The following is a 20,406-nucleotide window of genomic DNA, read 5'->3' as shown; positions in this document are numbered from 1 at the left end:
ATTATAGCTCGGTTACACTTGAGACCCGATCATAACCGACGATTTCATAATATGCCACGAAGCGTCCTAAATCAATAACATCGGATTCACAATTAATCCTCTTCCTAGACGTTATATCTCAAGAAAAACGGCCGACCTTTCCCGTTAATATAAAGCAGACGAAAGACCAGAAAAAGGTATGTCACTTTCAAAAAGTACAATTTATTATTCACCCAATTCTAACTTGAGCGTTGGAGTGCCTTTGCAGGTACCCTCCCCCGCCGATCATTCACCACCGACGTATACCTTGCTTCGCGTTGGGAGTCAGCCGACCTCAGTGGAAGACGAGCTATACCTCGGGAGAATCAGGCAAGAACATTTGGCGCCCACCGTGGGGCCGAATAAATTTGAAATTCCATTCATAAAGGTCCCAAAAACACCCTTAAAATACAACCATGGCTGACGCCCCTCCCCCTACCCCATCCGAGCTCCTGCGGATGGTGACCGAGCTTCAACAAGCAAATCAACAAATGGCGGAGGAAAATCGAAGAATGCAAGATCAAATTGCGCAATTAGTTAATGCTCGGCTGGAGCACAACAATGATCATCATAACCGAGAAGAAAATCATGAACGTCGATCAATACCAACCCATGTTTCTGAAACACCCCAACGGGAGGAAGAGGAGGCCCACCAAACAGAAGAGGCCCAACCAGAGGCTGAGGAGGAAGAGCGCAACAATTCTGCCGGCCCGTTTACGGCCGACATCATGAATTTCCAACTTCCCAGACAGTTCACCCTGCTGACAACTTTGACCCCATACGATGGATTAGGAGATCCAAAGCAGCATATTAAAAAATTTCGATCTATTATGATTGTTAACGGTGCATCTGACCCTATTATGTGTCGTTGTTTTCCATCCTTTTTAGATGGTCCTGCACTTGACTGGTTTTGCTCTTTGCCTGCAGATTCAATATCGCGTTTTCAGGAATTGGCGAAGCAATTCGAAGATCACTTTGCGGCCTCTGCTATATACCTGCACGATTCTGACTACCTGACGACCATCAAACAGGGCCCACAGGAGAGCCTGAAGGACTATATAACTTGTTTCACAAAGGTCGCCATGAGGATCCCCGATCTTCATCCTGAAGTCCATCTCCATGCAATTAAGAGCGGCCTTCGTCCGGGCAAATTTCAGGAGACAATAGCGGTGAGCAAGCCGAAAACTTTGGCAGAATTCCGTGAAAATGCAAAGGGACAGATAGACGTTGAAGAGCTTCGCCAAGCCCGCAAAACAGAAAAGTCAGTCACTGCCAAGGATGATGATAAACCTCGGGATAACAAGAAAACCTTCAAGCCCGTCCCCCGGTATGAGTCATACACAGTCTTCAACACAAAGAGGGATGACATTATCAAAGAAATACTTAACTCCAAATTAATCAAACCCCCTCGTAAACCCGACGCCTACCCAGAATCCAAAACTGTTGATAAATCCAAATTCTGTACTTTTCATCAAAAGCACGGTCACACAACTGATGAATGTGTGATCGCCAAAGACCTCCTGGAACGCCTCGCAAGACAAGGTCACCTTGATAAGTTTATCGCAGGATGAATGCAGAAGACTATTACGTCGGCCTCCGACCCCTCAACAGCAAGCCCCTCTTCAAAGGAAAATGATAAGGCACCCATTCAACCAAGAGGAATCATTAATTGTATCTCAGGAGGATATGCAGGAGGCGGACATACAAGCTCGGCTCGAAAAAGAACCTATAGAGCCATGTTGGCCGTCACAGATGCCCCTAAAATATCTCAGCCGACTCACGATTTCCCGGAAATGACTTTCTGTTCAACCGACTTTAATCAGAAAGATTTGAATTATGACGACCCGGTGGTAATTTCTGTTCAGTTAGGAGACCTAATAGTCCGCAAAGTACTCCTCGACCCCGGAAGTAGCGCAGATGTATTATTCTTTACTACATTTGAGAAAATGAAGCTGAGTAACAACATCTTGCAACCATACCACGGAGACTTGGTCGGATTTTCTGGAGAACGCATCCCCGTTCTCGGTTCCGTGTGGTTACAAACCACACTCGGTGAGCAACCATTATTTAAGACACAAGACATTCAATATCTTGTTGTCGACTGTTTTAGTCCTTATAATCTCATACTAGGTAGACCATTTTTAAATCGATTTGCGGCAATTGTATCTACAGTTTATCTTTGCGTGAAGTTTCCTGTGCAGGATAATTTAGTAGCAACAATCCACGGGGATCTCCATGAAGCTCGCCAATGCTACAACACAAGCTTGAAGCCTATCAGAAGGAGCAACATACCACAGGTCAACTCCATACAGCCCGACCAGCCGAGGTTGGCAGAAATAGATCCAAGAGCCGATTTTGAAGATCGACCTATGCCAAACGAGGACTTAACAATGGTCCCCCTAACAGAAGATCCCATGAAATTCACCTTTGTTGGGACATCAACGAACACCGAAGAAAGAGAAGCACTCATAGCATTTCTGCGTGAAAACGCCGATTTATTTGCTTGGACCCCTGCAGATATGCCCGGAATACATCCCTCCGTTATCACACATAAATTAGCAATCAGTCTAGGGGCCCGCCCAATCTCACAAAGGAAAAGAAACCTCGGAACAGAGAAGAGCCTTGCATGCCTTGCCGAGGTTACAAAGCTCATTGCGGCCAATTTCATTCGCGAGATCAGGTTCACAACATGGCTCGCTAATGTTGTAATGGTAAAAAAGAATAACGGTAAGTGGCGCATGTGTGTCGATTGTACTGATTTAAACAAAGCATGCCCTAAAGATGCTTACCCTTTACCTTGCATTGATAATTTGGTAGACAACTCCTGTGGTTTTGGTTCCTTATGTTTTATGGACGCATATTCTGGTTATAACCAAATTCTTATGCACCCATCTGATCAAGAGAAAACCGCTTTTATAACTGAATATGGGAATCATTGCTATAATGTTATGCCTTTTGGTTTAAAGAATGCAGGCGCGACGTATCAGCGACTGATGAATAAGGTCTTCCAGAACCAAATTGGTCGGAACATAGAAGTATATGTAGATGATATGGTCGCAAAGACAATGGTCGGAAAGTCTCACATCAATGACTTAACGGAGATCTTTGCGCAAATCCGACGATATAATATGAGACTAAACCCTGAGAAATGTGCTTTCGGTGTTCGCGGAGGCAAATTCCTCGGATTCATACTCACCAGCCGAGGAATAGAAGCAAATCCCGACAAAAGTCGGGCCATAATTGACATGAAAAGTCCAACAACACTGAAGGAGGTCCAACGTCTAACAGGCCGGCTCGCAGCTTTATCAAGATTCCTACCCTGTTTGGCATTAAAATCTTATCATTTTTTCCAATGCTTGAAGAAGAGCCCAAAACATTTTCAATGGACTGGAAACTGTGAAGCTGCATTCCAAAATCTAAAACAATTTCTTTCCAAACCTCCTGTTTTACAAAAACCAAAACCCAATGAGCCATTATCTATATACTTGTCTATTACTGATGTGGCAATTAGTTCGGTTCTTTTAACAGATACAGAGAAAGGTCAACAGCCGATCTATTTCGTGAGTAAATCCTTACAAGGTGCCGAGCTTCGTTACCCAAAGTTGGAAAAACTTGCATTGGCCTTAGTCTTCTCTTCAAGACGACTCCGACCATACTTTTAGGGGCACACCATTATCGTCAGAACCGAACAACCTCTTCGGCAGATTCTTTCAAAGACAGAATTAGCAGGCCAACTTATCAAATGGGCCATTGAGCTTTCAGAATTTGATATTCGATACCAGCCAAGAGGATCCGTCAGATCTCAATACCTAGCTGATTTTGTAGCCGAACTTACCTAACCATTGCAAGAAGAAAAGAACTCGGACTAGAATTTGTTTGTAGATGGAGCTTCAAACCCCCAGGGGTCAGGAGCAGGAATATTGTTAGAAGGTCCTGAAGGTATAAACCTCGAGCATTCTCTTCGGTTCTCCTTCAAAGCAAGCAATAACCAGGCCGAGTATGAGGCCCTCATCGCTGGGCTCAGGTTAGCAATTGATTTACAAATCACCAGCTTAAAAGTTTATTGTGATTCCCTGTTAGTGGTTCAACAAGTGAATCAGGTTTTTCAAACTAAAGATCAAATTTTGTCAAAATACTTAGACATTATTCAAAACTTAAAGAACAGTTTCTCAAAGATAGAAACTCACCACATTCCTAGGGAGCAGAACAATAGGGCTGACATCTTATCAAAGTTAGCTACTACACAAGCACACACAGCGACACTACTCCAATCAACCTTGAATAAGCCGAGCATACACGCTCTGAGCATTTCAAACACTTTATGTACAGATAGTTGGCAGTTACCTTATATACAGTACTTAAAATGTGGTTCTGTCCCAGATAACGTTTTATATAAGAAAAGATTTCGGCGACAAGCCTCTTTTTTCATATTAATCAATAACGTTTTATATAGGCGGGGATTTTCCCGACCACTTCTGAAATGCTTAGATAGGAAAGAAGCCGATATTGCGTTGGCCGAGGCCCATGAAGGAATCTGTGGGATACACTCAGGAGCAAGAAGCCTGGCACAAAAAATACTACGAACCGGTTTTTATTGGCCGACCATATGGGAGGATAGCAAGGAGAAAGTCAAAACTTGTGATAAATGTCAAAAGCATGCACCATCAATCAACATTCCGGCCGAACAACTTCATCAGTCAGTAATAAGTTGGCCATTCAATCAGTGGGGGATTGACATCCTCGGCCCCTTCCCCACTGCACCCAGGCAAATGAAGTATTTGGTAGTAGCTATTGATTATTTCAGCAAATGGATCGAAGCAGAACCCTTGGCAAGAATAACATCCTCCCAAATGATATCTTTCGTTTGGAAATATATCATATGCCGATATGGAATTCCGAGACATATTATCACCGACAATGGTCGGCAGTTTATTGACCATAACTTTAAACTCTTCCTGCAGAACCTAAAGATAAATCAGCACTTCTCATCCGTGGAGCACCCACAATCTAATGGCTTGGCTGAGGCTGCCAACAAAGTTCTCTTGCACACCCTGAGAAAAAAGCTCGACGAAGCAAAGGGACTCTGGGCCGAGCTGGTTCCAGAAATATTATGGTCATACAACACTACGATACAAACGTCAACCAAGGAGACACCATTCCGCTTGGTATATGGATCCGAAGCGATGATCCCTTTGGAGACTTCACAACAATCCTTGAGAACACAAGTAGAGAATCATGATCAAGCCCGTCAAACCGAGTTAGACTTAGTAGAAGAAGTTCGGAGTACAGCAGCTCTCCAACACCGAGCTTTACAGCAACAACTTGGCCGGCGATATGCAAAAAAGGTGCTACCAAGAACATTCAACGTTGGCGATCTGGTGTTAAGAAAAACTGAAGAAGCTCACCGACCACCTGCCCATGGGAAGTTCGCCGCGACATGGGACGGCCCTTATCGCATACTAGAAATCCTCGGAAGAGGAGCTTACAAGCTAGAGCAGCTGGACGGTACTAAGATCCCAAATACATGGAATGTCAGTTCTTTAAAGCAATACTTCAGTTAAAACAAAGCAGAGTGTTGGTACTCTTTTTCCTCACTTGAGATTTTTCCCAAAAGGGTTTTGCTCAAAGAGATTTTAACGAGGCCAACCTACCCGAGTTAAGATTGTAAGGTACTGCTTTGAACAAATTTTAAATGCATCTATAAACACTTTTAACACGTTCTGTTTAAACAAATTTATATTATGGCTAAATATCGTTGGGAGTTTGTTATCAAATTACTCCCATTACAGACCAATGCAAAATACAGTCCCAACCCCTCTAACGGGTACCAGACAAAGTAATTAGGATCATCCAAAACCTAATTACACAGATCATTAACATAAACAATCACGGACATTGGTTATTCAAAACAAAAGCAACACCGCTAAAATACTACACAGATCAGCTACTTAACTAAGTTATCACCACCTTCTTCAATCACTTCTTCGTCATCTACAAGCTGGCCATCACGAACTACTTTACTCGGATCCATATCCGCAAAATCAGCATCAGGCATCAGAAACTTTGCCTGTATCACAGCACGATCAAACCCTTCAGCAAACACATCAAGAATGTCAACCTCTCTACTTGCTTCAAATTCCTTCATCTGCCCGGTAAGCTCGATAACTCGCTTGTTTATGTCTTCAACATCGCTATTTTTCTTTTTTAATAGTTCAGCATCCTTCTCACGACCCTCTTTTTCAACCTTTAATTCCTTTTCCAAATCAGAAAAATTTTTCTATAATTCGGCTAAGGCTATTTCCTTAGCAGATAGTTGCTCCTTCAGAGCGCCGACCTCTTCAGCCTCAATAACAATTTTCTTATGCCTTTTTTCCTGGCTGCGGCCAATACATGCCGATCGAAAGCCCAAAACCTGAGATTTAAAATAATCAACTATTAAAGAGCTTATAATATAAATGTTTTAACCAGGATAAGTAATTAGCGTAAGTTCACCTGAAGAAACTGGTCAACCCCGACATCCCCGACCTCTTCTACCCGAGCTACATCAGAAACACTTTGCACAACTTCGTCTGCAATGACATTAAACGGAAAACCTCGGTCCCAAAGAGATTACCCATCTCCTTTGTTGTCAAAAAGGTGAAGCTTCTCCTGTTTTGTACCAAAACTGGACAACTCATCGAGTTGAATAACACATCCCTTGCATTGTTCTCCTGCAGTTGCAGTCACCTCTGTCTTTCTTTTTTTAAACACAATCCCTTTCTTTCTTGGAAGGGGCTGGTCAACTTCTCCCCCAACATCCATTTTTTTCGTATTCGAGGAAGAACCTTCAAAATTCTTGGACTTAAATCGAGCCCTAAGAGTAGAAGCAGTGACTCCAGGAAACCTCCCACCTATCACAGCAACAACAATAACGTTGTCAGAAAAATAAACATTTAATCTAATGAAAACCAAAACAAAGCCATACCCTGATGACCTCACCAAAATAATCTACCACAGCTGACTTATTGTCCTCCCAAGAAAGCAACTCCGACACAGATATCAATCCCCCCTTGGATACCATTTCAATCAGAAAAGAGATAATACACTCGTTCCGTTCAGATATCGTTTCGGGACCCAGAATGTGTTGAGGTTGACAACACCAATACAAGGGAAATTTTTCCCCAAGATTTTCGTCCAGATAGAAAGGAAAATCCTCATCCACTGACTTAGCTTTCAGAAACATTTCTTTGAAATTTTTGAAGGAAGATTTATACAATTTGAAAATAGAAAAGCCAGGTGTACTGTTCAAGTTTACCCACAGTCCCTTCCATACCCCTTTTGCTTGAAATAATGAAAAGAAAAGTTCCAAATCTGGTTCAATCTCCAGGAATTCCATCAAAATTTGAAAACACCTTATGAATGCCCAACCATTAGAATGAACTTGTGATGGAGCACAGTTCAATTGTTTCAGAATATCACATTCGAACTGACTAAAAGGGAGTCTAACCCTCAATTCCTCTAACACGCAACTATACATAGAAAAACATTCAAAATCATTTCTCCTATGAAAAACACGATCAGAACGGTTGCATGGCAGTAATTCCACACGGAAACCAGATTTCACTACCCTAGCTACATTAACCTTACTAACACTATCCCTATCAACAAACAAAGAGGCTCTTATTTTCACATCATCATCAACCCAGTCATACGATTCGCCATTATCAAACTTGGGCAAAGATTTTCCTTTCTTCTCACTCATGGCTTCTGATGAACTCAGGAAAAAGAAAGAAGGGATTAAACGAAGAGAAGAGATCTTGCTACTAACCTTGGGTGCTCATGGTGTTTAAAAGCTTCTGAAAATATAAACTTCCAAAGTAATAACAATAGCCAAAATGGTGAACCGTCCAGTTACTTAAATCCTCCTCAATTTATGATAAAAATCAAAACCATTAAATGAGGTACAATACCAACGGTTAAAACTAAGCTTTGGAACTCAAACCTATCTAGAAAAATTAATAAAACAATAATTAAAGGTTTTACACCTATCGAGACTTGGGTAATAATTACAATAGCTAATCTATTCAGTTACCTACCACTAACTTTAAAGAGAGCTATGTTGACCTGGGGGCACAAGTGTACCGACCTATTACTCACTCATTATAAAAGCTCAACCTATCTCTTTAAAAGTCAGGTCAAGCTTGGGGGCTGTGATATGACCAGTAAACATCGGTTACACATTATAGCTCGGTTACACTTGAGACCCGATCATAACCGACGATTTCATAATAAGCCATGAAGCGTCCTAAATCAATAACGTCGGATTCGCAATTAATCCTCTTCCTAGACGTTATATCTCAAGAAAAACAGTCGACCTTTCCCGTTAATATAAAGCATACGAAAGACCAGAAAAAGGTATGTCACTTTCAAAAGTACAATTTATTATTCACCCAATTCTGACTTGAGCGTTGGAGTGCCTTTGCAGGTACCCTCCCCCGCCGATCATTCACCACCGACGTATACCTTGCTTCGCGTTGGGAGTCAGCCGACCTCAGTGGAAGACGAGCTATACCTCGGGAGAATCAGGCAAGAACAAACTCCAACTTGCAACCTGTTTCTGGCGCTGAATGCCAAACTGCAACATTGAACTGGAGTTGAACGCCAGTTTATGTCATCTATCTTCGTGCAAAGTATGGACTATTAAATACTGCTGGAAAGCCCTGGATGTCTACTTTCCAACCCAATTGAGAGCGCACCAATTGGACTCTTGTAGCTCCAAAAAATCCATCCCGAGTGCAGGGAGGTTAGAATCCAACAGCATCAGCAGTTCTTTTTCAGCCTAAATCAGATTTTTGCTCAGCTCCCTCAATTTCAGCCAGAAAATACCTGAAATTACAGAAAAATACACAAATTCATAGTAAAGTCCAGAAATATGAATTTTGCCTAAAAACTTATAAAATTACACTAAAAACTAACTAAAACATACTAAAATCTACATGAAATTACCCTAAAAAAGTGTATAAAATATCCGCTCATCACTCGTCCTTGAGCAAAAGAAGAAAGAAAGAAGGGGAAGAAGACAAAAATAGAGGAGATGGAGGGAGGTATGTGGTTCGGCCAAGGGGTAAAAGTAGTGTTGGTAATGTGTAAAAATGAAGGAGTGTGGAGGGGTTTATATAGGAGTGGGGGGAAGAGGTAGGTTCGTGTATTTGGGGTTGAGTTTGGGAGGGAAAAGTGTTTAAATTTGAAAATTGAGGTAGGTGGGGTTATGGGTAGAGTGTTATAGGGATGTATGAGGGGGAGAGAGAGAGAGGTGGGGTAGGTGGGGAACCTATGGGGTCCACAGATCCTGAGGTGTCAAGGATTTCTCATCTCTGCACCATTTAGGCGTGCAAAATGCCCTTAGAATGCAATTCTGGCATTTAATGCCAAACTGCTACCTGTTTCTGGCATTAATAGCCAGCTATTACACCTTTCCTGGCATTTAACGCCAGCTTGGTGCCCTGTTCTGGCATTAAACGCCCATAATGGTGCCAGACTGGGCATTTAACGCCCATCCTGCTACCCTTACTGGCGTTTAATGCTATTTTTGAATTTGCTTTGATTATTGCAGTTGTTTTTGTGACTCCACATGATCATCAACCTAAAGAAAATATAAAATAATAATGGAAAATGGAAATTTAACATAGATAAATAAAAATTGGGTTGCCTCCCAATAAGTGCTTCTTTAATGTCAATAGGTTTACAGTGGGCTCTCATGGAGCCTCACAGATAATCAGAGCATGGTTGTGGCCTCTCAACACCAAACTTAGAGTTTGGTTGTGGCCTCCCAACACCAAACATAGAGTTTGAATGTGGGGCCTTTATTTGACTATGTATTGAGAGAAGCTTTTCATGCTTCTTCTCCATGTGTACAGAAGGAGAACCTTGAGTCTTGAATACAAGGTAGTCCTTATTTAATTGAAGGACTAACTCTCCTCTGTTAACATCAATCACAGCTTTTGTTGTGGCTAGGAAAGGTCTGCCAAGGATGATAGATTCATCCTCATCCTTCACAGTATCTAGGATGATGAAATCAACAAGGATGTAAAGGACTTCAACCTTCACTAATACGTCCTCTACTAGTCCGTAAGCCTGTTTCAATGATTTGTCTGCCATCTCTAGTGAGATTCTTGCAGCTTGTACCTCAAAGATTCCTAGTTTTTCCATTACAGAGAGTGGCATAAGGTTAATACCTGACCCTAGGTCACACAAAGCCTTCTCAAAGGTCATGGTGCCTATGGTACATGGTATTAACAATTTACCAGGATCCTATTTTTTTTGAGGTAAAGTTTGCTGAATCCAGGTATTCAGTTCATTAATGAGCAATGGAGGTTCATCCTCCCAAGTCTCATTACCGAATAGCTTGGTATTTAGCTTCATGATTACTCCTAAATACTAGGCAACTTGCCCTTCAGAAATGTCTTCATCTTCTTCAGAAGATGAATAGTCATCAGAGCTCATGAATGGTAATAGAAAGTTCAATAGAATCTCTATGGTCTTTGTATGAGCCTCAAATTCCTGTTGTTCCTCATTGAGGTACTCTATAATGGCCAGTGGACGTTCCCTGAGGTCTTCCTCACTGGGAATCACTGCCTTTTCACTCTCTCCAGGTTTAGTAATGTTGGTCACAGTTATGACCTTGCACTCTCTTTTGGGATTCTCTTCTGTATTGCATGGGAGAGTGCTAGGAGGAGTTTCAGTAACCCTTTTACTCAGCTGACCCACGTGTGCCTCCAAGTTTCTGATGGAGGACCTTGTTTCATTCATGAAACTGAGAGTGGCCTTAGATAGATCAGAGACTGTATTTGCTAAGCTAGATGGGTTCTGCTCAGAATTCTCTGTCTGTTGCTGAGAGGATGATGGAAAAGGCTTGCCATTGCTAAACCTATTTCTTCCACCATTATTATTGTTAAAGCCTTGTTGAGGCTTTTGTTGATCCTTCCATGAGAAATTTGAATGATTTCTCCATGAGGGATTATAGGTGTTTCCATAGGCTTCACCCATGTAATTCACCTCTGCCATTGCAGGGTTCTTAGGATCATAAGCTTCTTCTTCAGAAATGCTTCTTTAGTACTGTTGGATGCATTTTGCAATCCATTCAGACTCTGAGAAATTATATTGACTTGCTGAGTCAACATTTTGTTCGGAGCCAATATGGCATTCAGAGCATCAATTTTAAGAACTCCCTTCCTCTGAGGCGTCCCATTACACACAGGATTCCTTTCAGAGGTGTACATGAACTGGTTATTTGCAACCATTTCAATGAGTTCCTGAGCTTCTGCAGGCGTTTTCTTCAGGTGAATAGATCCACCTGCAGAATGGTCCAATGACATCTTAGACAATTCAGATAGACCATCACAGAATATATCCAGGATGGTCCATTTTGAGAGCATGTCAGAAGGACACTTTTTGGTCAGTTGCTTGTATCTTTTCCAAGCTTCATAGAGGGATTCACCTTCTTTCTGCCTGAAGGTTTGAACATCCACTCTAAGCTTGCTCAGCTTTTGAGGAAGAAAGAATTTGGCTAAGAAACCCGTGACCAGCTTATCCCAAGAGTTTAGGCTATCTATAGGTTAAGACTCCAACTATATTCTAGCTCTGTCTCTTATAGCAAAAGGGAAAAGCATAATCTTATAGACTTCGGGATCAACTCCATTGGTCTTAATAGTATCACAGATCTGCAAGAATTCAGTTAAGAACTAAAAAGGATCTTCTGATGGAAGTCCATAAAACTTGCAATTCTGTTGCATCAGAGAAACTAATTGAGGCTTAAGCTCAAAATTCTTTGCTCCAATGGCAGGGATTGAGATGCTTCTTCCATGGAAATTGGAAGTTGGTGTAGTAAAATCACCAAGCACCTTCTTTGCATTGTTATTATTGTTGGGTTCAGCTATTACTTCTTTTTCGATATTCTCAATAAGGTTTTCGCTGGGTTGTTGTGCTTTAGCTTCTTTTAACTTCTTCTACAGAGTCCTTTCAGGTTCATGTTCAACTTCAACAAGAATGTTCTTGTCCTTCCTCCTGCTCATATAAAAAAGAAGAGAACAAAAAAGAAGAGGAATCCTCTATGTCACAGTATAGAGCTTTAAGGTGTCAGAGGAAAATAAGAATATAAGGGTGAGGTAGATAGAGGCAAATTCGAACATATAAGGAATGAGAGAGTCCGAATTGCTAGTAGAGGGGGAGTGTTAGTGATTAAATAGAAAGAGATGAGAGAGAGGTAATTTTCAAAAATTAAATCAAAATTTAAAATAATTAGTTAATTAAAAATCATTTTGAAAAAGGGTTAATGGTTTTCGAAAATCAAAAGTGAGAAAGTGATTAGGTGGTTTTGAAAAAGATAAGAAATAGTAAGTTTTGAAAAGATAAGAAGTTAGAAAAAGATATGATTGAAAAGATATGATTGAAAAAAATTTGATTTTTTAAAAAGATATGATTGAAAAGATATGGTTGAAAAAGATTTGATATTTTTTTTAAAATTTATGACTTACTAACAAGAAATTAAAAGATATGATTCTAAAATTCAAATATTGAACCTTTCTTAACAAGAAAGCAACAAACTTGAAATTTTTGAATCAAAACATTAATTGTTAGTATTAATTTCGAAAAAGATGAGGTAAAAATAGGAAAAAGATTTTGAAAAGTTTTCAAAAAGATTTTTGAAAATTTTGGAAAAACAAAGGAAAAAATGAAAAATATTTGATTATGAAAAAGATTTTGAAAAGATAAATTTTTGAGATTGAAATCTTGACTTGACTAACAAAAAACAACTTATTTTAAATTTATGAGTGAAATAAGGAAAAGATATTTTTTTTATTTTTTTTAATTTAATGAGGAAAGAGAAAAACCACAAAATGACTCAACACATAAAAATTTTGGATTAAAACAAATGATGCATGCAAGAACACTATGAATGTCAAGATGAACACCAAGAACACTTTGAAGATCATGATGAACATAAAGAACTTATTTTTGAAAAAATTTCAAGAAAAGAAAAACATGCAAGACACCAAACTTAGATATTTTTCATATTTAGACACTGATAAATTAAAAATGCATATGAAAAATAAGAAAAGACACAAAACAAGAAAATATGAAGATCAATGATGCCAGGGCATCTTGGCCAGTTTCACTGACCTTTTCTATACTGTTTTAGGGTAGTTTCATGCATTTTCTTAGTAAATAAGCAATTTTTGGGTAAAAATACACTTACATCTTGATTCAAGCAAACATTGTGAACTTTACATGATTTCATGAGAATTATGCATGAATTGAATGATAAAATGGAGGATGTATAATCTCATGACTTGGAACAAAGCTTTGATGCACCCTTTTTGTTTAATTTCAGGAAAAAGGAAGCAAAGAAAAGTCACGTTAGCCACCACGTTAGTCTCACTAACCTGACCACCAACGTGGAATGGGAGCAAGCTTGCAGCGTTAGTAGAAACGTTATCACCAATAATGCCTTCGAAAGCCATCATAACCCACGTTAGTTGCCACATTAGTTACATTAACGTGGGAACTAACATGGAAGGAAAGGGAAGCTCCAATGTTAGTGGTAAAAGTAAACACCACTAACATTCCAAAAGGCCACACATAGCCACGTTAAGAGTCACGTTAATTCAAGTAACATGAACTCTAACATGGAATAAAGAAGAGATTGCCAACGTTAGTTACACTCACCATTGTCACTAACACTTGATCAGGCCAAGATTGCCTACGTTAGTGGTCACGTTAAGACCACTACCGTGAATGGTAACATGGAGCAATGAATGATGGGCCAACGTTAGTAACACTAACCTTTGTCACTAACGTTGGAGATGGCAAGCACAACCACGTTAGTGGTCACGTTAATGCCATTAAGGCGAGGCACTAACGTGGAAAGAAGGGGCATTTTGAAGCGTTAGTGATAACGGTGAGTGTCATTAACGCCCTCGAGCTTCAGCATGCCCACATTAAGGGACACGTTAGTTACACTAACGTGGATCATTAGCGTGGGAAAAAGGGACAAGGAGTAGCGTTATTGGTAAAAGTGAGTGCCAATAACGCTTGCGAAGGGCTAAGAGGCTACGTTAGTAGTCACGTTAGTACCACTAACGTTGAAGTTAATGTGGATCAACTAGTTTGGAATGTTAGTGACAAAGTTATCGTCACTAACGCTTTCAAACCCAAGTTTACACCTAACGTTAATGCCACTAACGTCCTAACTAACGTCCTACCATGCCTGACTCACATTCTTTCTGCAAGCAAAGCTGAACCCACTGAAGACTGTAACTGCTTCAACTAACGATCAAGGGCCCATATCCAAGACTTGAAGAGCTAACTAGATGATCAGAAGAGTAGTATATATAGGAAGTAGTTTTGAATTAGAAAGGAGGCCGGGCATTATTGTAACTAAATTCTGTATATTTACTTTTCTGCAAATTCTAGTTTACTGGAGAATGCACTCTTCTCTATGATCTTTCATTTTCAGAGCTGTGAACAACTAAACATCTTTTCATTGGGTTAGGGAGCTCTATTGTAATTTGATGGATCAATTATAGTTCTCATTCTTCTTCCTCTTTTTTTTCTCTTGATTTACTAAAAAGCTTTCGATCTTAAATCAATTGGTTATTTGTCTTGGAAAAGAAACTCTCCATAATTGGATCTCCTCTGAGCCTTGGAAAAGGGATGAGGAGATCATGTTAGAATTGCTTTCTCATGTTGGACCAAATTGGGGTTTGGATGGATATAGTGACATATAATCCTACCAACACTTTGATTTGGAAATACATGTGGTATAATCAGTGACCATACTTCATCTCTTCCCATAAGCAATTAAATCAAGGAATTGGACAATTGTTCAAGCTTAGAGAGATTGGGTTTCCGAGGAATTGGGATCCAATCACTTAACGTTGCCAAGAAGATCAATAAATGCATTGATTGAGGAAGAGATGAGAATGAACTTGATCCGGAGAATGCAACATCTCTTAAGCCCAATGAATCCCCCATTTCTGATCTTACCCATTCTCTTTACCTTCTACCATTTACTTTTATGTTCATCTCCCCAAATCCCCATGTAAGAATCTGCAATTTACTTTCTCCAATTTACATTCCGCCATTTATTTCTAGCATTTACATTTTCTGTCATTTGCTTTCCCGCCATTTAATTTTCTACAATTATCAACTCAATTTCTGCTTAGCTCAACTAGAACATTCCTCCAATTAAAGTTGCTTGACCAATCAATCCCTGTGGGATTGACCTCACTCTATTGTGAGTTTTTACTTGACGATAAATCGGTATACTCGTCGAAGGGAAATTTGTTGAGAGACAAGTTTTTGTGCATCAAGTTTACGGTGCCATTGCTGGGGATTGATTTTGTATCGACAATGATTAAGTTGGAGGATAACTAGATTGAGCAATTTTCTTTCTTTTGATTATTTCATCTTAGTCATTTACTTCCAGTTTAGCTATTTCATTTCCTTTTTCTTTCTTCTTCGTCTATTTACCTTGCTATCTACAATTTAGTTCACTAACTCGCTAACTGTTTGATACATTGCACCACTCACACTAACAGCCATTCTAACAAGAGTAATTTCTACATTTATTTTCTTTCTTCCTTTTTGCTTTGTTGGTTGTATGACAAGTAGAAGAAGCAGAGCTTCAACTTCCTTTGATTCTGAACCTGAGAGGACCTTCCTTAGATTAAAGATGGAAGCAAGAGGGAAGAAAGTCGTTGGTGCTGAGGAAGAGGAGGAGTATTTTGAAACAGACATAGAGGAGAATATGGAGAACCACCATGAAGAAGAAGCTCACAACCATGCCAGAGAAGGCCCAGTGAATCATGCTAGGCAAGAGAGAAGAGTTCTAGGCTCTTACATCAACCCAAACCCAGGAATTTGTGGAAGTAGCATTCAAAAGCCAATCATACATGCTAATAACTTTGAACTAAAGCCCCAGCTCATCACCCTCGTTCAGAACAACTGTGCATTCGGAGGAAGTGCCTAAGGATATGTGATACTGTGAAGTCTAATGGTGTTCATCCTGACACCTATAGACTGCTTTTGTTCCCTTTTCACTCAGGGATAAAGCATCTAAATGGCTAGAATCTTTCCTGAAGGAGAGTTTAACAACGTGGGAAGATGTGGTGAACAAATTCTTGGCAAGATTCTACCCTCCTCAAAGAATCAACAGGTTGAGAGCTGAGGTACAAACCTTCAGGCAACAAGATGGTGAAACTCTCTATGAGGCATGGGAGAGGTTTAAGGACTTAACAAGAAGGTGCCCACCAGACATGTTCAATGAATGGGTGCAACTACACATTTTCTATGAGGGTCTTTCTTATGAATCAAAGAAGGCAGTAGACCACTCATCCGGGGGATCTCTAAACAAGAAAAAGACCATTGAAGAAGCCATAGATGTCATCGATACTGTAGCTGAGAATGACTACTTCTATGCTTCTGAAAGGAGCAACACTCAAGGAGTGATGGAGCTAAACCATATGGATGCACTACTAGCTCAAAACAAGATGATCACCAAGCAGTTAGCTGACCTTACCAAGAAGATGGAAGGGAACCAAGTTGCAGCAGTCACCACTTCATCATCAACTCAAGAAGGAGTAAATACAGAGGCAGAGAGTGACTGGGAATAAGCCAACTATATTGGGAACTCACCTAGGTCAGCCCATGATCTATACCCTAAAACTTATAATCCTGGTTGGAAGAACCACCCAAACTTTGGATGGCAAAATCAACAAGATCAAGGCTAAGATCAGAGACGTCACAACCCCAACAACAATGCAACTCACCAACATTCCACACAGAGATTATATCAATACTCACCCACCAGTACCTCTCAACATCCATATCAAAACCACAGTGGCCCTTCTCACCCCTCATACCTCAATTCACCATCACCATCCGAAGATAGACTCTCCAGAATTGAGACTCTACTTGAAGGTATACGCAAGGAAGTCCAAGACAACAGAGTGTTCAAGGATGAAGTGTGAGCTAATATCAAAAACCAGGGAGGCACCATCAAGAGGCTGGAGTCTCAAGTGGGATATCTCTCTCAACAGATTTTCAAGCCTACTGATAGCTTCCTAAGTGACACAGAGAAAAACGCGAGAGGTAAAGCAAAGAAGGTAAGATGGAAAGAATGCAAGATGGTCACTATAAGTGATGAGGGGAGTGTGGAATAACTGAACAAACTATTAGAACACTCTCAAGATATTCCAGTAGAGAAGCAAGAAGAGAGTGACCAAGAAACCAATCCCACACAAAAGAAGGAGCTAAGGGAGAAGGAGATTCTGAACCCATATGCAACTTTTCCCCAAAGACTCAAGGGGGTGTAGAAATTAGAGTGTACTCGAAGTTCCTCGACATGTTTGCATCTCTCCATGTAAACAAACCATTCATCAAGGCTCTCCAACAAATGCCTTCACACATTAAGTGTATGAAAGAGCTGTTGATCAAGAAAAATTCACTAAAGGAAGGGTAAAAATAGTGATGAATAAGGAGTGCAGTGCTCTCATTCAAACAGAGTTGCCTACAGAAAGGAAGGACCCATGGAGTTTTTACATCCGTTGTGCTATAGGAGAAATAAGGACTGATAAGGGACTCTGTGACCTAGGAGCAAGCATCAACTTAATGCCTTTATCCCTCATGAAGAAGCTTCAAATCAATGAGCTAATGCCCACGGATGTAATCATCAAGTTGGCTGACAAAACTCAAAAACAAGCAATAGGAGTGGTTGAAAACATGTTGGTGAAGGTTGGGAACTACTTCCTTCCTATAGACTTTGTTATCTTGGAGATGGAAGAGAGTCACCTCCATCCAATCATATTGGGAAGACCATTCCTAGCCACAGCCAGAGCACTTATAGATGTGGAGCGAGGAGAGCTAATACTGAGGATACATGATGAACAATTTATCTCCAATGTTTTCAAACCCTCATAAGAAGCAGATCAAGAAAACATGGAATTAAGGGAAGATCACAATAAGGCATTGGTGGAAGAAACAAGCATAGAAGCATAAATAATACACCTGAAAATCCCTTTGGTTGACAAACAATACAGTCAGAAGGCACAACAGCTAGGGAAACACAAGAGGAGCTAAACCCACCGGAGTCATATGAAACCAGCAACAAAATTTCCCTGGAAAAAAAGGCCTCAAGGAGCAGGGTAGCGTTAAAAGAAACAAGGAAGAAGGCACCAAGGGGATAGAGGAACAAGAAGATCCCTACAGAGGATTTCTTTCAAGGGATGAAGTAATCTCTACTCATTTCCCATCTATCCCACCTCATCTCCCCACCATTCCATCTTAGCTACCTCAACTGTACACCATCAGCGGAATTCTCTCCTTGGAACATGTGGAGTCTCTTTATAAAGCCAACGGAGATAGATTTACTGTGAGAGGGGAAGATTTGAGGCATCACCAACCACCCTGACAATGGCCAAACGTCAAGCTAATGATGCTAAAGAAGCGCTTCATGAGAGGTAACCCATGTTTTATTTCCTTTCTTTTAGACCTTTAATAGTTGTTAATAAAGCAAGGTTCATGAATTCTAAATCAACCTTGACAAACACTTAGATGAACCCTTGTATGCAACATATACTGAACAACAAGCTTGGTGTTCAAGGCACACTAAAAGGGCATGAACACAATTCATATCATGTCAATCTTAGAGCCTTAATCAACTCTTTCTACACTACATGCTCACAAACTAAGTTTGGTGTCACCAATGTTACATACATGAACACTCAATCAGTCGGTTGGGTTGCATTCATGAATAGCATTTAGTTATTTAAAAAATAATTTAAAAAGTAGTTATTCCACTCTCTAACTTTTGCCGCCACCATTCAACCTCATTTTTTTATCTTGTAGGAGAAATGAAGGGAAGATTGGATGAAATTGATGGGACAAAAGAAGAAGGGGGTTCAGCCACTTCACAAAGGATGGATCGTCAAGAAGAACTACTATCTAATTGGATGAATCAACAAGGGGAGTGGCAGAAACAACAAATAGAGTAGCAACGGGAACATTACTCCCAGCTCACCCAAGCCATCAATCAAGTAACTGAAAGGCAAGAGCGTCAAGATAAACGCCTTCAAGAACTCAACCAACGTTAGTTAGCTCATATGAAAGCATTCAATAAGTTCAACGTGCTTAATGAAGGACGACAACTACACAGGGAAGAATTTAACATAAACACTCAGGCCAAGTTGACATATGTGGCTGGGCATATGCATAATTTGCACTCTGCTATCCCAAGGTATGATACAGTTCACAAAGACCTAACAGAACAAGAGGAGGGGAAGGTGAAACAACAGAAGGAAGCATTGAAGAAGAAGATGGAAGATGCTGGCTTCTGGAAAAAGTTGAGCGGGAAGCGTAAAGGAAATGGGGATTCGAGCAATCAAGAAGGATCCAAAGACAAAGGAAACAAAGGGACATGAGCATCCCCAAAAGTAAAAGGTGGTGGAGTTTCCTTTTTGTTCTAACTTTTTCAAGTTTAAATAAGGAAAATCATGTATGAAATAGAACATGCTTCCATAGTAGCTTAGGATTTTTCAATTCTGTCTTTAAGATTTCATTGCTTAGGTCTATGTATGCTGATGGTGTTTTTGTGGAAAAACGAATTTTCCAAACACATAGATCTAACCGGCAAGTGTACCGGGTCGCATCAAGTAGTAATAACTCACTTAGAGTGAGGTCGATCCCACAGGGATTGATGGATCAAGCAATTTTAGTGGGTGATTAGTTTAGTCAAGCTAACATTGAGTGAATTGTGTGAAATTGTAGCTAACAGAAAGTAAATGACAATGAATTTAAAGTTGCAGAATGTAAATTGGCAAGTAACTTAAAGAGCAAGAAATGTAAATTTCAAGAATCTTAAATGACAAGAAATATAAATTGCATCAAATATAAAGGAGAGTGGGTGCTGGAATTTCAGAAATTAAACAAGAGAAAGTAAATTGCAATAAACAGAAGAACTAAAGATGAATTGAATTGCAGTAGATCTTAAGAAAAAGAGTAAAATGCCTTGAAGAATTTAAAAACAGAAAAGCAATGCTTAATTTGCAGCAATTAAAAGGATGTTGAAGATCTCAGGAGTGGAAGAGACTAGAAAACAAGTCTAGATCTCAAGTCCTTCCTTGATCCAACAAGAGAGAAGTTGCAGAAAATTAAAAGAATAGATTGCAGAAGAAGAAGATTTAAAACAGCAAATGAAAATTGAGTTATGCAGTAAGAGAACAAGATGAATCTCAAATCAGGAATGAAACAGAATTCCTTCCTTCCCAATCCAAAATTCCAAAACAGCAATCAAAACTAAGAGAGAGAGAGCTCTCAAATCCTAATACTCCCTAGTGTGCTAGCCTCCTTCCC

General features: G+C 40.0%; 1 protein-coding gene and 1 non-coding gene across 2 annotated transcripts; one reads left to right on the top strand and one right to left on the bottom strand.

Annotated features, from left to right (window-relative positions):
• The first annotated feature begins 434 nt into the window (after nucleotides 1–434).
• On the top strand, nucleotides 435–1,589 carry LOC107484359 (uncharacterized). The gene has a single exon (XM_016104957.1). The coding sequence runs from the start codon at nucleotides 435–437 to the stop codon at nucleotides 1,587–1,589; it is 1,155 nt and encodes a 384-aa protein (XP_015960443.1).
• A 14,622-nt stretch (nucleotides 1,590–16,211) lies between these two features.
• Nucleotides 16,212–16,315, bottom strand: LOC127747334 (small nucleolar RNA R71). Its single transcript, XR_008009134.1, has one exon. It is a non-coding gene; the product is annotated as a small nucleolar RNA R71 (small nucleolar RNA).
• Between the last annotated feature and the right edge of the window lie 4,091 nt (nucleotides 16,316–20,406).

This window comes from Arachis duranensis, chromosome 4 (assembly GCF_000817695.3).
Source record: "Arachis duranensis cultivar V14167 chromosome 4, aradu.V14167.gnm2.J7QH, whole genome shotgun sequence".
NCBI lineage: Eukaryota > Viridiplantae > Streptophyta > Magnoliopsida > Fabales > Fabaceae > Arachis > Arachis duranensis.
Note: the sequence above shows the minus strand (reverse complement) of the source record. Positions and strands in the feature narration are given on the sequence as shown.

Coding starts and splice junctions, on each gene's coding strand:
- LOC107484359 (XM_016104957.1), top strand. CDS start 435: ATGGCTGACGCCCCTCCCCCTACCCCATCCGAGCTCCTGCGGATGGTG.